The 14,014-nt window shown below is 45.8% G+C and overlaps 1 protein-coding gene across 1 annotated transcript in view; it reads right to left on the minus strand.

The window, feature by feature from the left end:
• The window catches only part of LOC144114442 (phenazine biosynthesis-like domain-containing protein), a 44,445-nt gene that overhangs the window by 13,458 nt on the left and 16,973 nt on the right, over window positions 1–14,014 (minus strand). The window contains exons 2-4 of the mRNA XM_077648187.1: window positions 11,819–11,918; window positions 11,595–11,693; window positions 3,244–3,356 (exon numbers count right to left, since the gene is read on the minus strand). Coding sequence (XP_077504313.1) covers window positions 3,244–3,356; window positions 11,595–11,693; window positions 11,819–11,918 — 312 coding nt within the window. The remainder of the gene's footprint in view (window positions 1–3,243; window positions 3,357–11,594; window positions 11,694–11,818; window positions 11,919–14,014) is intronic.

Here is a 14,014-nt window from a genome sequence, read left to right on the forward strand (position 1 = left end):
AACAATCTCCCATCTATAGGCTTGCATTTTTGTTATTAACATTTTGCTATCGTCAACTGCTCGATGCGAGCGATGGAAAAATTTTAAAAGGTTTTGCTACACATTGAAAGGATGGACCATTACCTTCACTATTTCTATTACAGTACCTTACAGTTTACCAATATTCATTTTTTTTCAGTAATGTATGACATGTCCAGGAAATCTGTAGAATTCCACCGGCAGCTCCTGGTCCTTGGTGTTCAGAGAACTTTGTGACAGTCCCCAACACAACAATAACTTTTTCGGCTCTTTGAACGCCGCGGAATTCCAGCCATGACTCACAATGAGCAGCAACCCCTCTTTTGTGCGAGCAGGCCGGCACGTGCTTACAATGAAAGAGAGAGTGCCAGCGGTGCGAGGTTGGCAGCACGCGTACCAGTCGAGACGCTGCTGACTCAAGGCGCTCCACCGGCGACGTGCCCGGACAGAAGTTCGGAAATTACCGCCAGGAGAGAGGCGGCGCTGGTGCAGAAGGGGCAAACTTTAGGTGCGCTTTTTTGTTACCGACGTTTTTTTGTTACCGTTTCGATTTAGCTGGATAAACCCACCTTTATCGCAGGTCTCTGGTCGCTCTCAATTTTCGCCAGCTATGCGAAGAACCTTACTATCCATATTGCGTTGCAGAGGCGTCATTAGGGAGTGCTCTAAGAGGGGGTGCAGTTGCTAGGAGTCCTCTTGCGCTGCGAGTCCTCTTGTAGTAGTTCCAGCGCAACGCGCACCCTTTAATCCGGTATACGTCTAAGCTAATACGTCTCCGCTACACTAAAACTCTCTAACGGTGAAAATTCAGCGCAAAAAAAAAACGTGACACATGGGAGAGGAAACACAAGACATGCTTCTCTGTGTGTTAAGTCTGTCTTTCCGCCGTCATGGGTGCTTTCCTTGCTGCACAAGTGTCAGTTGTGCTGCACCATCTCATCATTTTTCTCAAAATGTTCATTCCACGCCAAACGCATCAGACTTTGAGCTCGACTCTCCCCGAATTCTTCAAAAATTGTGTTTCTCTTCATAAGACTGTCAAAAGTAATTTTTCTCAAAATTTTGTGGCGAAAAAATTTTAGCGGTCATGTGCCACCCCTTCGAATTTTTGAGACGAGGGAAAAATGAGCTCTTATTTAAAAAATTACAAAAGCTTAGTTTTTTTTTCTGCGCTCACAAATTTTCCTGAACAATATAAAATAATTGTACTTTGGTACCAGCCAAGAACTAACAGCCAGCAGGAAATGGTTTATTTCTTTATATTTTAGTTATTTATTTCAGCCCAAAAATACTATGTTTAAAGTTTTTTTTTTTTTCAGAAAACGTTCGCGACATGTGAGAGCAATATGAAACGCTTCGTCGGCTGTCTGGGGCATGCACTATTTGACAAAAATGTTTGAACTCGAATGGAGTACAATACGTTAATGAAAAAAATCCGGATTAAGCTGCAAAAAAGTGCGATTTTGCCACGTATGCAGGCTTAAATTTCATACTGAGGTGGTCCAAGTAAAAATACAAAATACGGCTTATCGCATAGCTAATTTGATTGTAGTTACTGTGAGCAGTTTTCATCGGAGCAATTCTTGTTTTAGGCGGAAAAATTTTTTAGAGTAACACAACAGCTGTTTTGTGATCTGCTTTTGAAGTAGACCCTGACAGCTATAGAAACAAGTTGCTTCTTTCCAGATTAAGTGAACATTCTCTGGTCTTGTCCTGCGTGGTTGCGTAACACAATAGAATGCGGTTGCCATGGTCGCGCGTTCGTTTAGCAAAACTGGTCGCGTTTTATCGTCGTATATAACTTACAGCGAGGAGTTTATTTTCTAGGGCGCCACTACTCATGGTAAGTGGGCTGCAACAGTTACTTAACTGATCAGTAGAGTCTGTGGGCTTTCCGCAACAAAACGAAAACGTGTGCGGGCCAGCGGGGGAAACAAATATCGGTTGACTCAGCCGTGACTAACGGCGTGTTGGTTTAATCGCATCAGCTGAGTAAACATGATGAAGTAAAGAGAAGTGTATTGGCAACAGAACTGGGTAAGCACACCGGGAGATAGCTCCGAAGCAGCTATTTGATAGTGGGAGCAAGTTGGCTGACATAGACTGCGTACTTTGACCACTGAGGAAGATCGGTTGCCTTGAGAATCGTCCGTTTAACCAGCCGTTTCGTTACTTCTGTCCATGTCTGTACCGGCCGACTATATATTATTTCAGACGATTTCGAGAAAAAAAACGCATTCTACAAGATAATCTATCGGCTCATGACGTTCAGTGCACAACCTAGCTCTCTCATATTTCCTGGGGTGACTTTAGTATGTGACTAAACCTGTGGCCTCGGGAAAATTTTATCAGTGACACCTTTACGTGAACAACGTGCCTCGGCACCTGACCTCGCTGGGTGCTCCGCTGGTGCACCGTAAGATGCCTTTTTTTCTGTATTTTGGATCAGGACTGTATTCCATCTGTTTTATTAGGCGAACAACTGGTGGTTCATACGTCGAGAGCCCGCCACTGCTCGTGCAAGCACTTCACGTGAGAAGAGCTGGTGCCGGCTACGAGGAGGACGTGGGAGCATGAACGCCTGAAAGTGAGATTACGATTTCGAGCAGCGCCGCAGCCGTGCTAGGATTTGTTTCTCGCCGAAAGCAAAAATTGCTCTGATAAAAATCGGTCAGCATTATTACAATCGTATTAGTTATGTAACCGGCTGCATACGCTGAATACGCGGCTAATGGCACCCTTTTGCATCTCAGAATTTTTTTTTCCAGTAAGCTCCCCTGTTCTATTCGAGTTTAAATATTTTTATCATGGATCCAAGACATCATGGATCGTAGACAGTCTAAGAATCATTTTTTATCACTCACGAATGTCGCGTGAGTTTTCTGAAAAATTAATAAATGGCACATTTTGGGCTAAAATAGTAAGCTAAAATATATAAAGCATTTCCACATTTTTGAGAAAAAATGTCGAGTGTAGAAAAAAAAAGAAATAATTTTAGTAATTTTTAAATGGCACTTAGTTTTTCACTCCACTGCAAAATACATCACTTTGGAAAATTTTTCCCACAATAATATTGAGGGAATTCGTTACTTTCGATAGTGCGATAAACAGCCATAACTTTCGGGAAGAAATCGAGGACGGTCGAGCGCAAAATCTGGTGCGTTGGCGTGGAATGACCCAAAAGCACAAGGTATTGGTAGCCTTCGAATCAGATCGAACACTCACCACTGTCACCGAAGTCCTCGCTGGCAAGTCAAGCAGGATGGCACCGTCTGGCTCTTTCGATGCTTTGAGCACACCGCTCTTGGTGTGGAACTGAAGTTCTTGGGACGGATTTCCTGCAAAGGAGCTTTTCACCATACCAGGTAGAGAACCAGCGGGACAGGACGCGTGCACAAGAAAAGGAATTCACAAGCACGACGCACCTACCATGCACCTGTATGCTGGCCCAACATGCTACGCTCCTACAATTTTTCACCATACTTTCCAAGCAAAATGCGCGCAGAGTTTAGGGTTTATAGAACGGGCAGGTCGCGAAAAAAAGTTAACTGCAGCAGGCACGTCTGCTCTAGTAGAATATTAGCCTTTAATACATGTTACAAAAAAAAAAGAATTACAGTTTGAAACAAAGGGTACAGGCGGCATCGTCCTGTATTACTCCGCAGACAAATCGCAACAGCGAACGAAATCAGCTTTTTAATGTTTGACTACATCAAACAAGCCAGAAAAATCTAAATACTTGAGCTTATAATTTCGACTCGTGATTAGCTTGTTTACTAACAAGGAAAGCCTTAACAACGGACTAGTAATGTTTGTCTAGGAGGAATTTTGTGTGACGGCTCTGAATGCGGGCGGATCTTCACTGCAGAGTTAACAAAAAAAAAGGTCGGCAGAGACACGTAAGGCTGCTTACGTGTGAGAAGACGCAAGCCCGCCCGCTCACTGTGTGAGCGCAGTGTAACCCGATGCCACGCAGCTGGCAATTCTACCTATGCACGGCTCTACGTAGCCGCCGCACCCCTTCTGATCTGCGCGTTAACTTTCTGAGGGCAGTCGCCGTCGTACCGCGGCCCACGCTCCGTCTTAACGATATGACGCAATAGTTAATGGGTTACTGCCCATATTTATTTATTTATTTATTTATTTATTTATTTATTTATTTATATATTTATTTATTTATTAGTACCTCACAGGCCCCGAAGAGCATTGGGTGAGGGGGGCAAATCTAAGGTACATACAGATGGAAAAAAAAAACCATAATATCGGTGCAAGAACGCGGTACAAGTCAAATACAAGAAAGGAACACGAAATTTATACAAAACCGAGTTAAAATAACATCAGACACGAAACAACGTAAAGAACAAATGAAACTGTTGTACATTTCGAACATCACTATGGCAATAAATGTATACATAGATGTTTTTTAAACTCACCAGGATCAATGAAAGAGATTATGTTGTCAGGAAGATCATTCCAGAGTTTTATTGCTCTAGGTAATGCAGAGGAATTAAACGACAGGGTCTTCCCATATATCCGGTTGAAGCTGAGTTGATTGTGTAAGCGTTGTGAAGAGCGGAAAGGTGATGCCAGCGGTAACAACGAAGGACGGGTGTGAACATGTTTATGGAATAAACACAGAAGTGAAATGGAGCGACGAATTTCAAGTATCTGTATGTCATTAAGGTATTTAAGCTGGGATACACTTGCGAGGGGACTATAATTGCTAAAAATGTACCGGGCAGCTCTGCTTTGAATGGACTCGAGCATATCTATGAGATATTTTTGATGGGGAGACCATATAGGTGAGATAAATTCCAGCTGTGGGCGAACAAATGTAAAATATGCAAGTTTTCGAACGGAGCTAGGTGAGTTTCGAAGGTTCCGGCGTATGAAACCTAATGTCCTCGACGCTTTGTTGCAGACTGCAGAAATATGAGAAGACCATGAAAGATTTGGTGTGAACTGAACTCCAAGGTATTTGTACGACGTAACCCTTGATAGAGAGGTATTATTTATAGAGTATATGAAGTTAGAAACAACATGCTTGCGGCTAAAAGTCATTGATTTACATTTATTAGGGTTAAGAATCATTTGCCAGTTTTGACACCAATCAACAATAGTGTCAAGGTCATTTTGAAGGGTCAGGTGGTCAGTCTCAGAAGCGATCTTACGGTAAACAACACAGTCGTCTGCGAAAAGGCGTAAACGGGATGAAATGTTAGTGGGAAGGTCGTTAATGTAGATTAGAAAAAGTAAGGGTCCAAGTACGCTTCCCTGTGGTACGCCTGAGGTTACGTCACATAGGGATGAGGAAGAGCCGTTGACAACTGTGAATTGCTGACGTAATGAGAGAAAGTTTCGAAGCCAAGATAATGTGAGGGAATCAAGGGAAAGGGTAGATAATTTTGTAAAAAGCCGGCCATGTGCAACTCTGTCAAATGCTTTTGAGAAATCTAAAAAAATGCAATCTGTTTGCTGGTTATCATCCATGTTGAAATGCAGGTCAGTAGTAAATTCAAATATCTGGGTATCACATGAGTAGCCTTTCCTAAAACCATGCTGATTTGAAAAGAAGAAGTCATTTCGTTCCAGATGGTTGTAAATGTGAGAAATGTGGTTCCAGGTGGTTGTAAATGTGCGGAACTGGTCATTCTTTTTACATTCGTTTGTTCTGGGAGTCCTCACGCCATGCACCCCTGGCGCAGTGGTGCAGCAGTTAAGCGGTGCGCCACTGCCCTGGGATGGCAGGTGCCACCTGCCAGGTTGCATGAGGACGCCATCTTTTATGGGTACCATCGAGTGTTAACTCAGAGAAAGGGAGAGAGAGAGACGGGTTTTCGCTCAATGGAGCAAGTAAGGTTTACGCTCTAATAAATAGATGTGTTGTATCTGACTATAGAGGAAGATTAGATATATGTCTTAGTAGGCTCGGACATTGGCTGAAAAATGAAAAATAAGTTCTCTCTCTACCCTTTGCTACACTCTCAAAATCGCACTGCCGGCGAGTGCCGACGCTGCCCATCTCGAATCTGTCATGCATGTCGTAGCCGCGAGGAGTATAATCTGTTTTGCTGTTTGTGAGTTCCGTAAGCATTTAAAGGGCCCTGCGACGCAAATCAAGAGTGGGGTTTCTATTATTTTTTTGTGCGTCGCATATGCTACATCGTAATGCCTGAACGACCAAAGAGGCCGCCAAAATCTTAATATTTAATATTTTAATCTGCTCGAGAAATGCTCGTCTCGGGCCGATGGCGTCGAAACGTAAGCGTGATTTTCAGCAGCGGAAATATGTGGCAACCAGATTGCGTGCTGGCTTTCTGATTTGTTCGGCATCCAGTTCGAAATAGTTTGCTTGTGTTGAGGTGAGTAATCTTGTTTAAATGGAGCTGGCACAGAGGCCTATTCTAGGGAGAGGGTACAGGGTGATCACATGCCTCACTTGCAAACTCCCAGAGGAAGAGTAGCGCGGGTCGGGCCCCAGCGTCGTTGCTCGGTGTACATAGTCCGGGCATATGTGGCGATGTCTTTTGAGGTGTTTTCTGCTGATGTCATGGTAGCCAGGGCAGTCCCACAACATGTGCTGCACCGGTGGGCAGGCATCCGTGTTGCACTTTGTGCACGTTACTCTGACCACATCTTCGTTGGCATATTCTTGAGCGTCTTCACCGCTGCTCTGCCAGTCGTCTGTCTCGGACGCGAAAAGGTCGTGGTGCCCGGGTTTCTTCAGTCCTGTCTTTTGTGTGCCTTCTGTGTCCCCGTTTCTTGCGCCATTACCAGTTTTTCTTTCAACATGAACCAACTTGCCCAAACTAGAGTTTTACTGGGTCATTTATATTCGGGAAATGGATCCAAAATATAATGTCTCTTTACGAACATTTCCTATGCGCGCAGTCATGTACAGAGGGCAAAAGGTTTGTCTAGAACATGTTCTGGGCATGTTTCGGGCTGAACACGCGATATCTAGTGGTAACATTCGGTTAAAAATGCTCTGAATGTAAGCATGCGCTGTTAAACGCATAGGATTTCATCGTGATTTTTTTGACTTCCTGGTCACAGCGGCTTTGGGAGCTGCGGAACACGCAGTTCGGTCAATTTAGACAAGAGTTTTCGCTCTGTACTAATTTAACCGGCAAGGTAAACGTGTGGATTAAGAAATAATGATTTTGGAACAGAATGAATGTGCATCTGCCTAACTCGCCTGAACACGCAGGTGTCGAAAAATTCCAGGCAAGGCTGCCGGTACAACGGCACAGAGAGTAAAGACTCGGTCAAAATCTGTGCCATCTGCCTTCTGAATAAGACTGGTAATCTAAATAAAATTGGAGTGGACAGTTAAGCTCTGCCAGAAGGGTATCACACGATAGCTTATTGAGTTAATGCCCATATAGGCACAGTTGGTCATTCTCTGCTTTACATTCATAGATCCCTGGGAGTCCTCATACCCCTCCTGGCGCAGTGTTGGATGCGTCGCTCCCCTGCAATGGCAGGTGATCCCAGCGGTGGGCCTTGTGCGGCCCAGGTTGCTCTTCCCGGGCGACCAATCATTAATTTTACTGCCACCTGCCATGATGGGCATTTGCCTGCAATACGGACGGCAGGTTGTTGTGACGTCGCATGGTCATGTGACCTAGGTGGCCCGCCTCCCTCCTATGTTGCTCTATGGGGACCACCTGCCCCAGCCATGTCCGGGATTTTTTTTGCTCACAACTCCGACACCGGATTTTCTGGTAAACGGGGCCTTTAACATATACGTTTAGCCAGTGCAAATAGAAGAGGCAAATGAGCACTTCTTAGTCGTGTGTTGAACACGACTACTAAACCGGGTTGTCAGAAAAAAGAATTAAAACTATTTAAACGTTCGTGGGCGGACAAGTGCACAAGGCTAGCTTTCTCCATCAGAACGGGAAATAAGCTGTCACGACGCAAGGGCTCCCATTGAGGAAGCCACGGGAAGGCCGCAGATATTCTGTGCAGTGCTTGCACGGTCTATGGAGCGTCTGCATTCCTCCTCGTTTAATGGGGCACGTGCAAGACACGTGCAAGCTCTGAAACTGAAAGAATGTTGCAGACCTGTGCCTGAGAGAACGCTGAATGTCGAGAACTCATGGCCATCGCCGCGGCGTTTCATGCAATGTGTTGTGATTAAATGCGTATATGCCTATATGTTGTATTCAAAGCATGCATGTTCGAGTTGTGGCGCTTCGGGCTGGTTTTTGAAGTGTGCCGCGAAGCTTTGTACTGTTCACGCTCAAAGCCGCTGGCACTCTATAATTTTGTTTGGGACGCGACTAGAGACCAGATCTCTCTCGAATGATTGGAATTGCGCACAGCTACTTCCACATTGCTCCAGATTGTTGCACTTGCTTTTGATGCCTTGTCTCGAAGGTTCCTTGGCAGCTTTAAATTGAGCGCGGCCGATAGCGGCAGGCATCCTGTTCGAGGGCCGCCGAGCACGCTTGTTGCTACCGCCGCCCAGCCACTCATACTCGCACATCCTCGAATACTACAAAAGAACAGTTCCACCACCCCACCCATCCCTATCAAGAGCTCCAGACGAACTCCTGCCCGAACCTCCACCACAAGCACACCTTCTTCCCGTCGACAATACCCTCTCACTGACCGTCATGCAACGCCGCCCAACCCACCTGACCCGCTGATCGCTCGGGCCCGCAGAATAGCAGCAGCTATCGGAGTCCTCGACTGAGGACCCCGCCCACGAGGACCGGTCTTCTAATCACCCTTTCTAAATAAGGTTTTTCACCACAACCACTACCACCGAGCTGTTCAGTTTTTGGTGGGAGCAAGCCTACCCAATAAAGAGTTTGAATTATAGGCCACTCTGCTCGTCCATTGTCCACAGCGTTGTCAGCATCACGAAACGATATGTCTATTTGTCATATTCAAAGCACATATGTACGGGCTGTGGCCGCCTGGTGACGCTTCGGAAAGGCACGAACACTGTTAGGGCGAAAGGTTCGAGATGCCGCGATAATGAAACGTACGTACGGCATTACGGGGGGACAACAAGTATTTGCAGAGGAATATTGGTGGTAGGGCTTACTTTAGGGTATGCAGTTTTGTGCCTCAGGGCAGAAGTTCAGTCCAGACTAGAAATAAATCAGAGAGCTGTTGGAAGATCAGCACAAGGTGCTTACGGCAAAACCACAAACGGTTTGGTTTTGGGGGGTTTAACGTCCCAAGGCGACTCAGGCTATGAGGGACGCCGTGGTGAAGTTCTTCGGAAATTTCGAACACCTGGGGTTCTTTAACGCGCACTGACATCGCACAGTAAATGGGCCTCTAAAATTTCGTTTCCATCGAAATGCGACCACCGCGGCCGGGATCGAATCCGCGTCTTTCGCGTCAGCAGCCGAGCGCCATAACCACTGAGCCACCGCGGCGGCTAAAACCACAAACGAGGCAGTACAGGGGGATGTGGGCTGGGAATCATTCGAAGCACGGGAAGCTCAGAGTAAAATATTATATGAAGAACGCCTGAGGAAATTGGATGATAACAGGTGGGCAGTTAAGGCATTTAAATGATTATATCGAAAGAGCGATGACTCACAGTGGCGGAAAATGACTATAGGAAACTATAACCAGTAGGTTATTAGTTATACTGAGTTTTGTGGCGCAAAAGCGACTAAGGCTTTGATGCGCCATACACAAAAAACCAGTAGGTATGCAGCAAACAAGGATGGAAGAATAAACAACCTTTAAGCGGCAGGTAAAAAACGCGACAGATTAAAACTGGATTAATTCTGGAAAAGAAGCAGGTTGTAGAACTATATCGAAATTGGAAAAGGCAAATCAGGAGGGAATCGTTCTATGATAAATCAAGAGGCAGTGCTCTACTCTTTGAAGCTAAATGAGGGCGTCTTAGAATGCGAAGCTACAAAAAGAAATTTAACGAAGACGATAACACATACAGTGTGTGGTAAATCTATAGAAATAACTGAAGATCTTGTACTCGAATGTGGGGGTATCGATTCGAATGTCGATGCAGGCACAGTCACTCTCCCTGAGGCCCGAAAGTTTGGAGATAACAATGGTGATGTGAATGAAACTGAGGTAAAAGTTAGCAAAAAGCAACTGGAAGATTGGTGGCTGAAAAGCAGAGCGGTTGCCTAAGGTTAGAAGTGTAGGATTAAATTGTATTTAAGGGAAGTGGCGAATTTATAGACCGATTTATTACACCGCTAAAGAAATATAAAGAAAAAACCCGAGCATGCTGGCAACTACCACCACCCCATTTCAAAGGGGACGCGTCCATCCGTCCGTCCGTCCTCCGTCCATCCATCCATCCATCCATCCATCCATCCATCCATCCATCCATCCATCCACCCATCCATCCACCCATCCATCCATCCATCCATCCATCCATCCATCCATCCATCCATCCATCCATCCATCCATCCATCCATCCATCCATCCATCCATCCATCCATCGTGTTGGCGGCTGAAATGCGTATTTTTTTCTAAAGAAACTCTTTCTTTATGAGGCTGCAGCTCGGAAAAAGAAAAGAAAACCGGGACAAGTAGTTACTGGCCTAAAACCAACCTACTTACAGTGCCAAGTTTACGACCTCCCGGCACTGCTGCCCTTTCATTCTCATTTCCAACGTTCAGTCTTTCTCTTCTACAGCGACAGCTGTTGAGAGCGTGTTTCCCAGTCCTGTAGCCTTGGCGTAACACGAAATGGTACGAGGAGAACAAGGGAAGAGAAAGAAAGCAGGTGCAACGCACCACGCTGATTGGTTAGCACAGTGGCACTTCTAGTGACGTCATGGGAGCACGCTACGCTGACTGATCAAAATCCGAACACAGTGATGTCACGAGCACGTCATAACATCCCGCTGGGTGCCATTCCACCTCTCTATACATCCCCTCTCACTCTACACCTCACCTGTTTCCCTGCGCCTTTAACGCCGAACGACCGCCTTATATGGATGGGTGCGCCGCTGTTCCCGACGATCGCCCATATATGCTTTACGACAGGTAGCATCACCCAGCTACCCCAGCTCTCCAGCGAATTCAGAGGCAGAGTCGTTCAATACCGCTCTGGTAGGGCCATAACAAACGTTCCAAACCCCTACCAGAGTGCTAAGGGCTCTGCCCCTACCCAGAGTTACTAAAGCGCACCCACTGGCATGAACATTTCAGACCCCAGCTGTTGCTGAAATCGGAGTCCTTGTGTGTCTTGTCCGACGATGTCTGTGTCTGCGAAGTGATATGCAAAGAGGACCCGAGGACGGTAAAGGGAGCCAGTAGAGACATTTAGAATAGGGTGACCCTATCGGTTAGGGACACAGGGAAATAGCGGGGCGCATGTGCGCAAGCCCAGGACAATAACGCGTCTCCGTTTATTTTCTTAATAACTGGAGGGACCTTATTGTCCTGCGCATGCCACTGTTACTCCGCTATGCCCCTAACCGATAGGGCCACCCTATTCTAAATGCCCCTATTAACTCTATCGCGTCGTACCAATAAGACGGAGCTTAAGTCCCCCTAATTTTTTTTCTCCCTCTTTTCGCAGCGCTGGGGATTTGGGTTATATGAACAGCAAGCAGACGAACCCCACTCTCCAAAGATGGCGGCCGCCGTCGCCAGTGTTGCGTGGCCGCAGAGAGCCACTTCGTTCTGAGGCGTGAACCAACGCAGGTTGAAGCACGAGGCTGAAAAAGAACGACGTGACAGCTTGAGTCGCAAACGAGCAGGAGAGGGAGGAAAGCTAAGGAAGCACGCGTGGGGGTTGGTGTCAGCAAAAAGATTCAAATCCTTGACAAACGTTTTCACTCACCTTTGTCAAATTGGTCTTGAGCGTTCAGCTTAGACACAAAAGCAGTCTCTGAGTGCTTCATCTCCGCAGCAATGGACTGCTTTCGGTGGTTGTCAATTTCCTGCGCATACATTAACGCGCATTGTGAAAGTGAGAAGATAACAAAGGTTAGGAGAGTCGGGAGGTTACCTAGGTAGTGCCAGGTGCTTACATTTACAACACGTCGCAGTACCGGGAGCCCGCGCGCCGTCAGTGCGCATGCGCAAATCGCCTTGGCACTAACTATATGGCGCTAGGTATCCGTAAGCTGTAAGAAGCTGCGCGCTCTCCCGCCGCGTCGGGACCAATAGGTAGTGTCCAAACTATGGCGGACATATTGCGTCACGGCGAAGCTCTGTCACATGAATTTGGACTTCCGGGTCGTTCCTGTGGTTTCGTTTGTGTAGCCATTGCTTGCAGACGTGGGGTTTTTACCTCTCTTTCCTCAATACTAACACTCACATCGCTGGAAAATGGCTGTTGTGCGCTGCTTCAAACAGCAGCAATTTCACTGAAACGGGACGCAACATGTTCCGAGTGCCGTCAAGCAGTGAGCGGCAAAAACAGTACGCCGTTGCGATAAGCTGGCAGACTGCCTGCGACGGGTTCCACGGACAACTTTAGGCTTTGCTTCGATCATTTTGTTAGAGGTGAATGTTTGAGAGGATTGCGAAAGTAAGGAAATCTCGTAAAGTAGGTTGTTTTCTTTCCTTGAGGAGCACTAATTTCTCGCTCGGACAACTCTGGCTATGTACCACAGCTGTTCTCGCATGACAATGGCAGCAAGGTGCAGTCGTAGCCCCACCCCCCACCCCGCCTCCGTCGCTACAGGGTGAGAAGATGTTGTAAGCACTGAACGATTTTTCTTCAGGAATTTGTGCTGCATGCGAGTTGCTCGAATCCAGAGCCAACACTTTCCAATCTCTGGCACTCTGGCTCTCGGGACTTTATTACTCAGTGTTCCAACCTCCTGGATCACAACACTCGGGGCTGTAGAGCTTCCACTTCCAGATCAAAAGCTTCCAGAACCCATTCTACGTCCGCTCCAAGCTCCAGTCGACCATGCCTCGGCCGAGGACAATCACTACAACCTCCGCGACACACCCGGACACCATAAGGATAAACGCCTGAGACTAATAAACTCGGCTCCCGCATGATGACAGGTTTTGCCTCAAATTATCGGATAAACTCTACGCATTAGAAAAGTTGTTGAAAAACTGAAAAACGCATTTGTTTGGAACTTTATATATATATATATATATATATATATATATATATATATATATATATATATATATATATATATATATATATATATATATATATATATATATATATATATATATATATATATATATATATATATATATATATATATATATATATAAACGCTCGCCTTTCTAATGCGACAAATACGGAAGCCGCTTATCTACTTTATGCCGTATAAGCAGCTAACGCGATTTCTGCGATAATACTACGCCCAGCAGCACCATTTAAAAAACGTGCATTGCGGCAGGCCAACTTTACGAGCCAGAAAATGAGTCTGACGTTAATATTTTGAAGTGCATTGCCGATAAAAAAAAAGACTAGACTCAGTTTATATGTTGACGGCCTTCAATTTCATATTATAATATTGGCCCCTAAAATCAAAATTAAAAGGTTGATTAGTTAATTTTAGTTAATTAATTGTTTAATCACTGAGATCCATCACGTGCATAATGTCCGCCCTGCTGTACAATCCACCTGAACAGACCGCACCGATTTATCTCTCGCAGGATTTAAAATAACGACATGTAAACAGTTAAAAAAGCACCCAGTAAAGAGTTGCTCAACCATAAATCTCTCTTCCCAATAGCTCGCCGCCCTTGACGTGTAAAAGGACAAAAATTGGGCCAAGATAAACTCCATCAAGTCCAAAAGGCTTTCATGCGACAAAATCTTTCTGCGCACGCAATGCCAGCCTCCGTTGCAACAGCAACCCCAGCTGCAAACATCAATGAACAACTCGCATATTTGCAGGAAAGCTGACTTACAGGAAGATTTCTTTTAACCAAAAACTCCTGCTCACAGACCGCGTTTTCACTTCCTGCCCTGCTGACTGAAGGGGTTAAGGGGCTGTGAAGGGGGCTCTAATAAAGTTGCGGCCCGCCGCTTCACGAATAGTGTCCAGCAAGGATT

This window comes from Amblyomma americanum, chromosome 1, assembly GCF_052857255.1.
Source record: "Amblyomma americanum isolate KBUSLIRL-KWMA chromosome 1, ASM5285725v1, whole genome shotgun sequence".
NCBI classification, from domain to species: Eukaryota; Metazoa; Arthropoda; class Arachnida; order Ixodida; family Ixodidae; genus Amblyomma; species Amblyomma americanum.